Genomic DNA, 16,455 nt, shown 5'->3' on the forward strand with positions numbered 1-16,455 from the left:
TAGGATAACTATTTTGAGTTATGTGTGATAAAAAGGATGATCAGAGGGTGTTTCCTTAAATTAATATTTGAATATTCCCTTCATGAATATAGACTTAAATTACTCAAAATATATGCTAAACTTTTTTCATGGTTGTTAAAATAGTGCATTATCATTTTTGAAAAAAATTGAAAAAAAAACATAGAAAAGTACAAAGAATCTAAAGATTACCCACGCCCTACAGATAATACTAAGGGTTACAGTTTTGATTGAGGAAGGCTTTGTAAGAAGTCTAAGCATAGATTATTTAGGGACAAGTTTATCTAGTTTATCTATTCGCCAGTTTCTCATTTAATAGAACAGTTATATCCTTTGTTGGTGCTTGTCCTTTGGCCTTTTTCAGCTGTTTAGTTTTTCCTTCTTAAGGAACAGGGCCAGAGTGGAGAGAAAAAGTTGAAAGTATATTCCTTTGATTCTGAAAGCACTGGTGCCAGGCCTGGCAAAATGGGATTGGAGTTGGCAGTAAAATGATACTTGGGGAGTATCTTTTTATTTTTGGGCTCTTCTTGCTTTCTCATTGTCAGCAGCAGCACCTCCTCCTTCCTCTGATCATTGGCCATGAGAACAGCTCTTTGAGGAATCATCCTTGGGCAGAATTTGGTCTGGGAAGCAGTTTTTTTTAGTAAGAAAGACAAATGTTGTCTATGTAGCCAATACTATTAAGCAATAGATTTCCAGTGGTGTGTCAGAGTCCTGCATTTCATAATTCTAGTGGATACCATTTTTTATTTTTAAAGTTTTAGATTTGAAGGTACATGTGTATGTCTGTTACATGGGTATATTGCATAATGGTGGGGATTGAGCTTCTAGTGTACTCATCACGCAAATATTGAACATTGTATCTAAAAGGTAATTTTTCAACCTTCACCTCCACCCTCCCTCCCCTCTTTTGGAGTGCCAAGTGTCTGTTATTTCCATCTTTATTTGCATTTGTACCTATTGTTTAGCTTTCAGAAGTGAGAACCCGTGGTATTTGATTAGAAGGATAATGGCTTCTAGCACCATTCAAGTTGCCGCAAAGATGATTTCATTCCTTTTTGTGGCTACATAGTATTCCATTGTGTATATATTCCACATTTTCTTTATCCAGTCAACCACTGATGGACACCTAGGTTGGTTCTATGACTTTGCTATTGTGAATAGTACTGTGATAAACATATGAGTGCAGGTGTCTTTTTTATATAATGATTTCTTTTCCTTTGGGTAGATACCAGGTAGTGGGATTGCTGTCTCGAATGGTAGCGCTATTTTTAACTCCTTGAGATATCTTCATACTGTTTTCCATAGAGGTTAAAGCAACGATTGTTCCCACCAACAGTGTACAAGTGTTCCCTTTTCTCCACAGGCAACCCAACATCTATTGTTTTTTGATTTTTTAATAATAGCCATTCTGACTGGTATAAGATGATGTCTCATTGTGGTTTTAATTTGTGTTTCTCTGATGATTTGTGATGTTGAGCATTTTTTTTTTCATGTGTTTGTTGGCATCTTTTATTATTTTATTTAAGAAACATCTGTTCAGGCGTTTTGCCCAGTTTTTAATGGTGTTGTTTCTTTCTTGTTGAGTTGTTTGAGTTCCTTGTAGATTCTGGATGTTAGTCTTTTGTCAGAGGCATAGTCTGCAAATACTTTCTTATTTTTGAGACAAGGTCTCACTCTGTCACCTGGGCTGAGTGCAGTGGTGCGATCTTGGCTCTCTGCAACCTATGCCTCCCAGACTCAAGTGATCCTTCCACTTAAGCCTCCTTAGTTGCTAGGACTACAGGCATGTGATACCACGCCCAGATAATTTTCGTATTTTTTGTAGAGACAGGGTTTTGTTGTGTTGCCCAGGCTGGTCTTAAACTTCTGAGCTCAAGTGATCAGCCCGTCTCAGCCTCCAAAAGTGCTGGGATTACAGGCATGAGGCACCACGCCCAGCCAATATGGTCATTTTAATGATACTGATTCTTCCAGTCCATGTGCATAGGATGTTTTTTCCATTTGTTTGCATGATCTGTGATTTCTTTCATCAGTGTTTTGTTGTTCTCCTTGTAGAGATCTTTTACCTCCTTGGTTAAATGTATTCCAAGAATTTTCGTTGTGGCTAACATAAATGGGATTCAGTTCTTGATTTGGTTCTCAGCTTGAACATAATTGGTATATAGAAATGCTACTGATTTTTGTATGTTGATTTTGTATCTTGACTTTATTTAAGTTGTTTATCAAGTCTAGGAGTCTTTTGGAGGAGTCTTCAGGGTTTTCTGTCTTTTGGGAGGAGTCTTTGGGGCTTTCTAGGTATATGTATATGATTATGTCATCAATGAATAAAGATAATTTGACTTCCTTTTTTCCAATTTGGATGCCTTTTATATCTTTCTCTTGCCTGATTTCTTTGGCTCGGACTTCCAGTATTATGTTGAATAAGAGTGGTGAAAGTGGGTGTCCTCATTTGTTTCAGTCCTTAGGGGAAATATTTCAACTTTTCCCAATTCAATGATGTTGGCTGAGGGTTTGTCATATATGGCTCTTATTATTTTGAGGTATGTTCCTTTGATGCCTGGTTTGTTGAAGAGCTTTTTATCAGGAAGGCATGTTGGATTTTATCAATTGTTTTTTCTGTATCTATTGAGATGATCATATGGTTTTTGTTTTTAGTTTATTGATTTGCATATGTTAAACCATCCTTGCATACCTGGAATAAAGCTCACATGATTGTGATGAATTATATTTTTGATGTGTGTTGGATTCAGTTTGCTAGTATTTTGTGGCGGATTTTTGCGTCTGTGTTCATCAGGGATATTGGTTGCTGGTTTTCTCTTTTTGTTGTGTCCTTGTCTGATTTTAGTATCAGGGTGATCCTGGATTCATAGAAGGTGTTATGCAGTGATTGCACCTCCTCAAATTTTTTGTAATAGTTTCACTAAGATTGGTCGTAGCTTGTCTTTATATGTCTGGTAAAATTTGACTGTGAATGCATCTGGTCCTGAGCTGCTTTTTTTTTTTTCCCAGAAGATTTGTTATTACTAGTTTAATTTCATTACTTACTTATTATTGGTCTGCTTGGGATTTCTTTTTCTTTCTGTTTCAATCTTGGGAGTTTGTATATTTTCAGGAATTTATCCATTTCCTCTAGGTTTTCTAGTTTGTGTGCATAAATGAGTTCATAGGAGTCTCTTATGATCATTTGTATTTCTGTGGTATTGGTTGTAATATCACCTTTATCATTTTTGATTATGCTTATTTGAATCTTCTCTTTTATTTTCTTGGTTAGTCTAGCTAATGGTCTGCCAATTGGTTTATCCTTTCGAAGAACCGACTTTTTGGTTTGTGGATTCTTTTCTTTTTTGAGATGGAGTCTTGCTTTGTTGCTCAGGCTAGAATACAGTGGCATGATCTTGGCTCACTGCAACCTCTGCCTCCCAAGTTCAAGTAATTCTCCTGCCTCAGCCTCCCAAGTAGCTGGGACTACAGGCATGCACCACCATGCCCCGCTAATTTTTGTATTTTTAATGGAGATGGTGTTTCGCCATGTTGGCCAGGCTGGTCTCAAACTCCTGACATCAGGTGATCCACCCGCCTGGGCCTCCCAAAGTGCTGGGATTACAGGCATGAGCCACTGTGCCCAGCCAGTTTATTGATTCCTTGCCTTTTTTTTTTTGTCTCAATCTCATTTAGTTTTGTTCTGATCTTTGTTATTTCTTTTCTTCTGCTAGCTTTGGGTTGGTTTGTTCTTGGTTTTCTAGTTCCTTGAGTTGTGATGTTAGGTTGTTAATTTGAGGTCTTTCTGTCTTTTTGATGTAGGCATTTAATTAATGCTATAAACGTTCCTCTTAGCACTGCTTTTGCTGTGTACCAGAGGTTTTAGTATGTTGTGTCTTTGTTTTCGTTCATTTAAAAGAATTTTTTTATTTCTGCCTTAATTTAATTGTTTACCAAAGAGTTGTTCAGGAGCAAGTTGTTTAGGTTCCATGTACTTGTATAGTTTTGAGAGTTCTTCTTGGAATTGATTTCTAATTTCATCCCACTCTGGTATGAAAAAAATACTTGATATGATTTTTATTTTATTTATTTGATTTTATTGAGACTTGCTTTGTGGCTGAGTATATGGTTGATTCTGGAGAATGTTCCATGCACAAATGAAAAGAATATGTATTCTGTGGTTGTTCAGTAGAATGTTCTATAAATGTCTTTTAGGTCCATTTGGTCTGTAACCCAGTTAAGTCCCAAGTTTCTTTGTTGATTTTCTGCCTCGATGATCTGTCTAGTGATGTCAGTGGAGGTGTTGAAGTCCCTCACTATAATTATATTGATATCAGTCTATTCTCTTAGGTCTAGTAGCATTTGTTTGATAAATCTGGGTGCCCCAGTATTGGTTGCATGTATATTTAGAATAGTTAAATCTTCTTGTTATATTGAATCCTTTATCATTATACATAATGTCCTTCTTTGTCTTTTTTTACTGTTAGTTGGTTTGAAGTCTGTTTTACTTGATATGAGAATAGTCACTCCTGCTCACTTTTGTTTTCCATTCTCATTTTATGTCTTTTTTCTCCCTTTTACTTTGAATCTAAAGGTATCTTTAGCCAGTAGGTGGGTCACTTGTAGGCAGCAGATGGTTGGGTCTTGTATTTTTTTTAAAAAACTAGTTTGCTACCCCGTATCTTTTAAGTGGTGGCATTTAGGTCATTTACATTTAGGTTAGTATTGATATGTGAGGTTTTATTCCTGTCATAGTGTTGTTAGCTAGTTGTTTTGGAGTTTCAATTGTGTAATTGTTTTATAAGATCTGTGAGCTTTGCACTTATGTGTTCTTTTATGATGGTGAGTATTGTCCTTTCATTTCCATGTTTAGAATTCCCTTCAGCATTTCTTGTAGGATGGGTCTTGTGGTGACAGATGCCCTTAGTATTTGCTTGTCTAGAAAATATTTTATTTCTTCTTCATTGATGAAGCTTAGTTTGGCAGGATGTGAAATTCTTGGCTGGCTTTTTTTTTCTTAAAGGATGCTAAAAATAGACCCCAATCTTTTCTGGTTTGTAGGGTTTCTGCTGAGAAGTTTGCTGTTAGTCTGATGGGTTTTCCTTTGTAGGTGATTTGACCCTTCTCTCTAGTTGCCTTTAAAATTTTTTCTTTAGTGTTGACCTTGGATAGTCTGATGACTATATGCCTTGGTGAAGTTCATCTTGCATAGTATCTTGCAGGTGTTCTCTGAATGTCTTGTATCTGCATGTTCACCTCTCTAGAAAGATTAGGGAGTTTCCTGAATTATTCCCTCAAATATATTTTCCAGGTTGCTTACTTTTTCTTCTTCCTTCTCAGGAATGCCTATAAGCCATAGGTTTGGTTGCTTTACACAATCCTGAATGTCTGAACTGCTTTGTTCATTTTTTAAAATTCTTTTTTCTTTATTTTTGTTTGGGTTAATTTGAAAGATTGGTCTTCAAGCTATTTTTTAAAAAATTATTAGTTGGTGATATGAATTGGAGGTCTTTAAGCTCTGAAATTCTTTCTTCTGCCTGGTCCAGTCTATTGTTAAAACTTTCAACTGTATTTTGAAATTTCTTAAGTGAATTTTTCATTTCCAGAAGTTCTGTTTTTTTGTTTTGTTTTGTTTTTTAAAGGATATTAGTCTCTTCCTTCATTTCTTGGATTACTTTCATGGTTTCATTGTGTTGAGTTCTCAACCTTCTCTTGGATCTCATTGAGCTTGCTTGCAGTCCATATTCTGAATTATTTATCTGCCATTTCTGAGTTTTTATTTGGTTAGGATCTGTTGCTAGACAGCTAGTGTGACCCTTTGGTGATGTCACAACATTTAGATTTTTCATGGTGCCAGAATTTTTATGTTGGTTTCTTGTTATCTAGAGAGGCTACTACTTTTTCTTTTTGAATTTATTTTCATTTAGATGGGCTTCCCCCCTACCTCCTGTTTCCACCTCTTCTAGGGGTGTAACTATAGCGTAAGTATGTTGGGTAGGGTCTTTTGGGTTTGCTTCTAAGGCCCTGCGCGATTCTGTCCTCAGGTTTTATATTGGTCTGTGCAGTTTGACTTGGAGGTCAGTAGGTGGCACTTATGGGTAAGAGCCAGTTGCCGCACAAGCAGATGGGATGTACTTGACTTATTTACTGTGATGTGCCCTCTGTTGTTTCAGGTGATGAGCTGGACAGAGGAGTGCCTGGTGCCTTGAGGTTCTTGTTCAGGTTGGGGAAGGGGGACATAGCTGGGCAGAACTGGATTCCCTAGCTTGCCCATGAGTATCCCAGTGATGAGCTCAAGCTCCAGCCCTGGTGGGGGTGACTCGGGGGAGCTCCTGGTGAGATGTGCCAAGGTCTCTGCAGGATTTGAGAGGGCTCCACTGGCTTGATGGTTACCATTTCGACTCTAGATTACAAACATGGTGGCTTCCAGAGCACATCAGTTGGCCTATCTACTCATTCCTTTTCTCCCCTAAGGAGAGATTTTAACGTTGATGGAAAAGCTTGAAGGACATATTTTTATTCATTTTTGAAATTTTATTTTAGTTTTAAATATGGACTAGCTTTTATCTCATTGCGCAGGAACATAGCATATTGTGTTGGATTTATTGGGGAAGTTAAATTTGAATTGGCTCTGCTATCTATGATTTGATTGAGAGAAAAAGTATAAACAAAGATAGCTGTAAGCTTTACACTCGAAAATAGTTCTACCTAGTAATTAAAATTAGAGCGGTTTTCAAGTGAATAATAAAAAGATAAGTAACTCAATTAAAAATGGGAAAATAATCTGAATAGACATTACTCCAAAGAAGATATACAATTGGCCATTAAGTGCTTAAAAAGATTCTCAACATTATTAGTCATTAAGCAAATGCACACCAAAAACTACAATGAGATACCACCATATCTCATGGACAAAAACAAGTATTGGCCAAGCTGTTAAGAAATTGGGACTCTAGTACATTATTGGTGGGAATATAAAATCACATAGGTGGCTGGGCATGGTGGCTCATGCTGGTAATCCAAGCACTCTGGGAGGCTGGGGTAGGAGGATTGCTTGAGCCTAGGAGTTCAAGACCAGCCTGGGCAAGATGGCAAGGCACCATTTCTACAAAAAATAAAAATTAAAAAAATCAGAAAAATCACACAGCCACTTTGGAAAACAGTCTAGTAGTTCTTCAAAATGTCAAGCATAGAGTTACCACATAATGTAGCAATTCCACATGCCATAATTTAGCATTCCATAGCAATGCTAGATATATAATTAAGAGAGATGAAAATACATGTCCACACAATAACTTGTTTTTTTTTTTGTTTTTTTTTTTTTCTGAGATGGAGTCTCACTCTGTCACCCAGGCTGGAGTGCAGTGACACAATCTTGGCTCACTGCAGCCTCCGCCTCCCAGGTTCAAGCAGTTCTCCTGCCTCAGCCTCCCGAGTAGCTGGGATTACAGGTGTGCACCACCATGCCTGGCTAATTTTTGTATTTTTAGTAGAGATGGAGTTTTGCCATGTTGGCCAGGCTGGTCTTGAACTCCTGACCTCAAGTGATCTGCCCGCCTCGGCCTCCCAAAGTCCTGCTGGGATTACAGGAGTGAGCCACCGTGCCTGGCCAAGAACTTGTACATGAATGTTCATAACAGCATTATTCGTAATGGCCACAAAATGCAAATTATTAATATATTATCAACAAATGATTAACAAAATGTGGTATAGCTATACAATGGAATAATATTAGGCAATAAAAAGGAATAAAGTACTGTTACATGCTACCACATGAATGAATCTTGAAAACATGCTAACTAAAAAAGCCAAGCATAAAGACCACACTTTTTATGATTCCATTGATATGAAATGTCCAGAATAGGTAAATCTATAGACACAGAAAGTAGATTAGTAGTTGTTTAGGACTAGAGGAGGTAGAGTGGAGAAAGAGGAGTGACTGCTAATATATGGATACATTTTGGTGACAAAATGTTATAAAATTAGATTGTGGTGATAGTCTGTGAATATACTAAAAACCATTGATTGTAAACATTAATTGGGTGAATTTTATGGTCTGTGAATTATGTCTCAATAAAGCTGTTTAAAAACTTAAAAGTTAGAGCTGTTAAAACAGGGCAAAATAAGGGCATATATTCCAATGTACTAATAGCTGTAATTGAAGTTTGGTGTGTTATTTTTCGTAGCCTCCAGTATAAAGATTTAGCATGGCTCTTTTGCAAGGGTACATGCATATCAGTGCAGTGTTCAGATATTAAAAGCCTTTATTGAAGGAAATAAGAGAAGACCTGAATAAATGTGTAAAGATGTGAAGATGCAATGTTATAAAGACAACAATTCTCTGTAGATTTCCTAATAATGTAACGAATTTCCAGTCAAAACTCCAGCAGTACTTGCTTGTAATGTTATAATGACTAACCCTGAAATTCATAAACAAGAATGTAGGTGTAATAATAGCAACCCCACAAAAAGAGTATTTCATAAAGTAGAGAACTTGCCCCAGTTGGCTTACAGGTCTCAGAAAGCCATGATGATAAAAATGGTGTGACTAGTGCAGAGAGAGGCAAATATGTGATGGAACAAAAGAATGCCCAGAAACAGACCTGAGCATGTATGGAAAATTGCTGTGTGTAAGAGATTGCAGAATAATCCAGTATGTCAAAGTATCATAATTATGGAATCAATGCATGTCAGTGAGGAAATCAGCAAGATGGTAAAACTGGTAACAGCATTTGGAGAACGAAGGAAAGAAAAAGTGTTGAAATAAGGTTTGTTATGCACAACACTGGTTAACCTCCGGCAAGGTAATAAAACCATAATCTTACCACACAGAAATTATTTGCATATCTACCAGATTAAAAAATCTACAAGTTAACATAATTTTACAGAATATAGGTTTTAATAGTAAATAGCAAGCCAAACAAGATATATATATATATATATATATATATATATATATATATATATATATATACTCCCTAGGGAATTAAATATTCCTTGGGTGGGCCTGTCAGACAGTGCTCCAAGGTGACCTTGAGAGGACATGCAGTCTTCCTTTTGCCTTGTTTCCAAGCTATTATAACAAGTAGATGAGTTATTTCTTGCTTACCCATGCAGGAAAGAATTAAATGTAGCTCAGACTGTACACAAAATGGATTCTAGATTATATTTGTGTGTTTGCAATAGTATTTACTTTATGTATTTGAAGCATTTCTTATTAACCAAATGAGAAAATGCATTCTTAAAACACTAGACGGTACTTTCAATAAATGAGTTATGTCTATATCTAAAAAAATCCTGTTTAATAAAAAAATTAGTTTGTGGCATGATATGCTTATTGTGATATTAACATAAATCTAGAAATACTATAGAATTTCTATGACTTCATGTACATGTGTATACAAACATAAAGGACTAGAAGAATCTAAATCTAATCTTTTATACCTCAGAAAAGATGAATAAAATGTAACATTTTATTAATAATTATTATATTCTGCTAAAGTCAAGTCTGTTGTGCCAGGTAAAGATACAATAATTTTAGCTTTTAGTAACAGATTAATTTGGGCACAGTAATATTTTAACTAGTTTGTTTGAGCATAAGTGATTCCTGAATTGAATATCATTAGAACACAAGCAGTTCAGTGTTCTACCTACGGAGTGGGAGGGGGAAACTTATGAAGTATTTAAAGAAGCAAGACAAATAAAATACTTGACTGGAACAAGTGGGAAGTTCTTAGTTAGAGGTGAGTTGGCGGTTTTTGATTGGCTAAGCTTAAGTTTTGTTTTTACTGTTTACATTGAGTTGAGTTTCCATTTGCTTGTATAGGAACCATCTTTGATGAATGGCCTCCCAATTCATTATTACTATTTTTATTTTTTGAGATGGAGTGTCACTCTTGTCACCCAGGCTGGAATGCAGTGGTGCAATCTTGGCTCACTGCAACCTCCGCATCCGCCACCATGCCTGGCTAATTTTTGTATTTTTAGTAGAGACGGGGTTTCACCACGTTGGCCAGGCTGGTCTCAAACTCCTGACCTCAAGTGATCTGCCTGCCTCAACCTCCCAAAGTGCTGGGATTACAGGCGTGAGCCACTGTGCCCAGTCCCAATTATTTTAGCACTTTGAAACATATAATATTTACCTGGCACACCAAATTTATGTTTATATCTAGTGTGTTATATATGGCATGTCAAATCATTGGGGGAAAAGGTGGTTTTTTTAAAAACAATCTTGGGAAACATGGCAAAAGATTAGGGAAAAAATTACACAGCACTATCTTGTACCATCTATTTAAATTATAAACGAATAAACATTACATATTAAAAAGTAAAACACAGGTAAAACTATGTTATATAATCTTTGTAGAGGGAAGATTTTTCTAAGTATGCCCTCAAAATCAGAAATGTTAAAGAAAAGGGTGATAGTTATGACTAAGTAAAAATTTCAATATTGGGGAGACTTTTATTAAAGCTAAAGGCAAATGTGAAAAGGGGATATTTTAACAGTACGTTTCGGAGAGTGTGTGTTTCTAGCCCTTGAAAATGAGTCTGTAAGTGAACAGATGGGCAAGAATGGTCCAAATGGGTAGACAGCCTTTTCAGTCGGTCACGTCCTCTTTCCCTGCTTGTAAACGGAGCTGATGGTCACTGCCCAGAGTCTTATTTATGGAAGTGGTACCTGTATTCTCATAATAAGAAGTTTTTGTGATGGAAATAACTTGTCTTCTAATGACATTTTCCCTTACCTGTGGAGTTCTCTTCCCTCCCACCACCCACACCTAACCACCCTTGTAAGAACAACTTCAATGTTCCCCTACATGATGTGAAAAATTTAGGGAACTTGATATATCCAAGATAAAAATGAATGTCTAGTGTAAAATATTAGAGTGCATTGGGAAGTCTGAACTTCCAATGGGGGAAAAAAAACCAAAAAACAAAACTCCACTGAATTGAGGACGCTGCACTTTTTTTTTTTTTGAGATGGAGTTTTGCTCTTGTCGCCCAGGCTGGAGTGCAATGGCACGATCTTGGCTCACTGCAACCTCCGCCTCCTGGGTTCAAGCGATTCTCCCTGCCTCAGCCTCCTGAGTAGCTGGGATTACAGGCATAAGCCACGATACCTGGCTAATTTTTGTATTTTTAGTATAGACGGAGTTTCACCATGTTGGCCAGGCTGGTCTCGAACTCCTGACCTCAGGTGATCCACCCGCCTCGGCCTCCCAAAGTGCTGAGATTACAGGCGTGAGCCACTGCACCCATTGTACATCTTAGAATTAAAAAACAAAAACAAAAACAGAAAACAACAACAAAAAACCACACACACAAAACTTCTCGTATTTAATGACTTTACCTCTTTTTTTAATGACTCTAGCTCTTCTCTGTGAGATGTGTACTGTTAAGGTGAGTGGAAATGGAAGGAGATTGGCAAGTCTATTGTAATACAGGGCAGGTCTTACTCTTAAACTCTTTCTGGAAGTTTCCTTCTCTGAGTGGATCTGCCCCCATTGTGTGCCTGTCAGATATCTTTGGGTCAATAAACTGGCCTAAGATTCTGCAAGGCAGATTGGTCCTTACCTTCTTTATGTTACTTCGGCTTTCTGTGGTGTGTATTTAGTGGGAAATTAGACAGTTTATTAAAAATACAGTACCTTACAAAATAAGCACCGTTTCCTTCAGGAATGTATTTTTTGGAAATAATTAGGCAAGTGAGGAAAGAGGCTTATTACAGTAGTTCATAATGCCAAAACTTTGGGAGTAACCTACATGCCTGAAAATGAGGGACAGGTAACAAATTATCGTTACTTCCAGTCAGCAGAATGTTGCAGATGCTATGATAAAGCAACTCTGGATTTATTGAGAAGAAAAGATTCAGAATAATTCCTATATATAATCCATTATACTGTATATTATAACCCATTATAATGAATGTCTTTAATAAAGTTTTATTAAAATATGTATAGATTTACTTGGGAAAAAACCTGGAAGGATATATACAAGATACAATCCTATCTTTGGGTGGAGACCTGTGGAGTAATTTCAGTTAACTTATTTTTTGTGTACTAGAATGAAAAAATAAGGTTATTAGGGCTGTATTTCAGGAATGTTTGACACATAACAGTAGATTTTTGTTACTTGATTTTAAAAATTGATAAGAAATGGAGGTAAGATGTATAAAAATAATTGGAAGCCTTGTGTTGTGTAATTGCACTGGTGTAGACTCTTCTCACAGGACAAAGAAATAAAAAACCTCACTCTGCCTTTTTAATTAACAGATCTTCTCACTCAGATATGGCAACAAGCAGCCTTCACTTTGCATCATGTGATACGCAACAGGCGCCCAGACAGCGCGGAGCATCTACTGTGAGCAGGTCAGGAAGGGTTGTGGGCATTCCTGGGGGAAGAGGGGAGGACAGTCCCACCCTTGAAGGAATGTAATACTGATATTTGCATAGTGCATTGCGTTTGACAAACCAGTGAGGTCAGGAGAGGCCTAGGCAAGTAGAGTGCCCATTTTATAAATCAGGGAAGGAGACACAGTGGCTGCTCAGGGACTCAGTGAATAGGTGGCACTATTACATGGAAAGCACAACGAAGTTCAACTTCGGGGCACAACTCCCTTTCAAGTCGTTTTTATCTTTAAATATTTTTAGCAGTTATTTTTATTATAAAATAATAAATCACACTGCCAAACATTGGGGAAAATGGAGGAAAGGAGAAACAACCATGATGATGACCACTTGAACACAGAATTTTGGTCTTTTTCCTTCCAGTCTTTTTCCTTCCAGTCTTTTTCCTAGGCATGTGCTTCTTGATACAGTTGTAACCATAATAGATTTTTTCATCAAATATTATATTATGATTATTTTTCTTACATTTTTCACATAATCTTGGTTTAAAAATACATTTTCAGAAGTGTTCATTGTAGAAAATTCAGAGCTAAGAAGTGTTCATTGTAGAAAATTCAGAGCTATAGAAAGCACAAAGAGACTGAAATATGTATTACTATAATCCTGGTTATTTTTGTTTCTATTCTTTTTCTCCTCATATATAGAGATATTAAATTTTTTTCTTAATTGGAATCATATTAAATATACTGTTCAGTAATCTACTTTTTAAAATTTAATATATCATGATATTTTCCCCTTCCATTAGATATTTTTCTGTGATATCGTACTTGGTTAATTTTTGTTCCTTTCCAGATCATTTTAGAATTAACAGATTCTCTCTTTGAACGTGAAGGTTTTTTTTTATGAGTTATTAAGGCAGCTCTGTTAAAGCTGTTTTAGTACATGAGAAAGTACTTTTCATCCATCCTTAGAGGTTTATTAAACTTTTAGAATTATACAGCAGATCCTTAGCATTTTGGATTTTGCATTTGAAATTTCAGCTACGCATGTGTTCTTTATACTCATGGGTTTGGTAGTTTGTCTTAAGATTCTACCCTCGCAATATATAGAAGAGGTTACAGAATGGAGATAAAGTGAAAATAACTTCTAAGGATCTTAAGGCATTTGTTTTCCATATCCTTTTTTTTACTGTGTATGTCCCTGCTCATGGAATTTTGTGTTTTCTTCAAAAAGAAGTGCTCTTCCTTCATAGTTATCCTCTAACTCATTCGATAGTTTCCTAAGTAACTACTGTATCAACATTTATAATGCTGAGTTTGAAAGCTGTAATAAAATAAATAAAAATTACTGAAAGCAATAATAAATAAGGGCATGACACGCACAGGCAGCAACAAGCTGCATCTGTAGACTGGAAGTCTTCGGCATGCACGTAGTTGTTGAAGTGATGAACCACACCTGTATTTCCCAGAGAGCCATAACAAAAGAGAAGAGAATGGAGGAAGGAACCTTTTGGGAACACAGAACATTGAAGCATGGCTGAGACAATGACAGTTCAAACAAGAGCTACATAGATGTCTGAGAGAGGAAGACTCTATGAGTTGGTGGCCACAGGACAGGCAAGGGACTTGGGGGGAGGGGTGAGTTCTGGAATGCAGTCAGCAGAGCCAGGTGTGGCAAAGAGGTCTTCATGGATACAGGTGGAAAAGTATCCTTTGCATTTCATAGTTAGGTCATTGGAGACCTTTAGCTCATAAGGTTTTAGGGAAGTTGAGGCAGGAGTCAGGCAGCATGGCTAAAGGTCAGTGGCAGGTGGGGAAGTAGGGAGAGTGAGCATCAGTTGTTTTCTGAAGCTCTTGCCTGTGAATAGAAGGAGTGGGAGAAGGGTGTGTTAGGAGAGAAAGCAAGATTGAGGGAATTATCTTTCTTGCTGGTTTTACTTTAAATAGAAATGAATGAGATTTGTGTATATTTCTGAGTTGGGAAGGAGTCAAAGAGAGGAAGAAGTTAAAGTTATATAAAAGAGGAAATGGAGGTGAAATATAAGAAATAATTGAGAAGTGTTTTCATGATAGCACAGGGTGGGCATCCCTAATCCAAAGATCCAAAATACTCTAGTGAGCATTTTTTTTTTTTTTTTGAGTGTAATGTGGGTGCTCAAAAAGTTTCGGATTTTGGCACATTTCAATTTTGGATTTTCAGATTAGGGATGCTCAACCTGTACTCACATTTGCAGTTTTCATAGTCTTTTTCTTTTTAAAAACTAAACAATAGACATTCTCACTCTGCCTTTTAATTAATAGGTCTTCTAATGCATGTGTCAAAGAATAAACATAATGTGAAGCAGCCTAAAATGACACTTGCAAAGTGGAGGAAGCTTGGGTGTGGACAAGAAGAGTGGCTCTTATGGAGTTAGTCTGAACAGAAAATGATAGTGCCATACCTCATATGTTACTCCTCCTGGTACTCCTCATTCCACAAGTAACTATTTGCTTCTTAACACAAAGTTGTGAGGCAGCCAAGGAGAGAGTTTGGGTCACCATTTAACAAGTGAGACACCCTGGATGTCAAGTGACATAGCCAAGTGCCATAGCCAGGCAGTGGTGGAATTACATCTTGATGCTCCACCTTCTCATTTCTGGGCTGGTGCACCTTTAAGAAACTCATTTGCCTCCTTGCTTATAATCCTTTTCACTTGTTTAGTCTTACAGAGTGTTTTGACAACCATGGTTTCTTTCGATTCTCCCTCCAACCTTGAAAGACCCAAGAGAGACTCTTCCCACAAAAGGATCCTCATATCCAGAGAAGTACATGATCAGCTAAAATGCCTTGTCACTCTCAAATTCTTGGAATTAGAATTTCTTGCCATTGTCCTTAAAGGGCACCAGTGACAAACTTTAAGACATTTGACAGTTTTGTGTTCATCACTTCAAATCTGTTTACAAACTAGTTGTTGAAACAACTGTGTTAAGGCCACTGGAAAAATGAGGAAAGACTGTGCACCCTGGCCAGAGCTTTGTCATCACTTTACTTTCTCCTCTTACCACATCTCTTCATTAGAGGTGGGAGACCTGTTGTTGGCTCATCAAATATGTATTTTTCCATAGGAAATGGGCTGAACACAAGGTTACTCAATTTACAGTCTCTAAGATAAAGTATGTCTTTTTGATTTACTTGAGAAAGTCATCAAAATAGAACAGGGGTCTAGGGCCTTAGAATTAAAGGAACGGAGAGAAAACCTTTCATAGACTTCTTTATACTTCGCTTACCAAGCCTAGATATGTCAGCCCAGTGTGGGTACAGAACGTTGGTAGCTTTAGTTACCAAATCAAGGCTGGCATTGGGAAATCCCAGAATTACACAGGGAGTTCTGGCTGCTCAGGAGACTGAGTTCCAGAGACTGGTTTAGTGGGATGAGGTGTCCAAATGGCTCAATCATGAAGGTTATGGCAAAATGTTGGCCAAGGGCTTGTGAGAGCAGAGGGTGACTCTCCTTTGGATTGGTTAGTAAAGAATGTAGGATAGAGGGAGTTGTTTAATGAGTACAGAGTTTCAGTTTTGCAAGATGAAAGAGTTCTAAAGATTGAAGTGATGAACCACACCTGTGTGGTTAACACAGTGTGAATATACTTAACACCACTGAGCTGTGTGCTTTAAAATGGTTAAGATGATAATTTTATGCTATGTGTATTTTACCACAATTAAAAAAAAGAATGCAGGACAGATTGCCCAGCTGTTATTACATAGAGTTAAGTCTAGCTTTTACCTCCTTTGTGTTAGAAGAGTGCCAGGTGTATTTTCCATGCCATTATCACATCTATACCATTCCGTCTTGGAACGATCCCTCTTAGTTTAACAACTACGACAACAGAAACCCTTGACTGAGCTCGGGAAAGCTGAGGCAGGTTTTTGGGAATACATCCCACCTTCTGACTGTACTTATGTTACTCTTTCTTGCTTCTTCCAAATTCATTTAGCCTTCACCTAATGATCTGGCTTAGTTGCTTAACCAGAGTAGTTGCCAGTGTTTGCCAAGAAGCCATTTCAAAATAAGCTATTTTTATTAGAGACATATTGGGCAATGTAAAAGTATTACCATATGTAACAATGC

The 16,455-nt window shown here is 37.1% G+C and overlaps 1 protein-coding gene across 5 annotated transcripts in view; it reads left to right on the forward strand.

Moving 5' to 3' along the window:
• Positions 1 to 16,455, forward strand: part of TTC39B (tetratricopeptide repeat domain 39B) — a 141,593-nt gene that overhangs the window by 66,849 nt on the left and 58,289 nt on the right. For 4 of the 5 annotated variants that reach the window (XM_054501572.2, XM_054501573.2, XM_063649500.1 and 1 more), the window contains one exon: positions 12,273 to 12,368. In XM_054501572.2, coding sequence (XP_054357547.1) covers positions 12,273 to 12,368 — 96 coding nt within the window. Of the gene's footprint in view, positions 1 to 5,892; positions 5,982 to 12,272; positions 12,369 to 16,455 lie in introns of those variants that run through there. The other variant, XM_054501575.2, reaches the window with a different exon arrangement.

Source organism: Pongo pygmaeus, chromosome 13 (assembly GCF_028885625.2).
Source record: "Pongo pygmaeus isolate AG05252 chromosome 13, NHGRI_mPonPyg2-v2.0_pri, whole genome shotgun sequence".
In the NCBI taxonomy this organism is placed as follows: domain Eukaryota; kingdom Metazoa; phylum Chordata; class Mammalia; order Primates; family Hominidae; genus Pongo; species Pongo pygmaeus.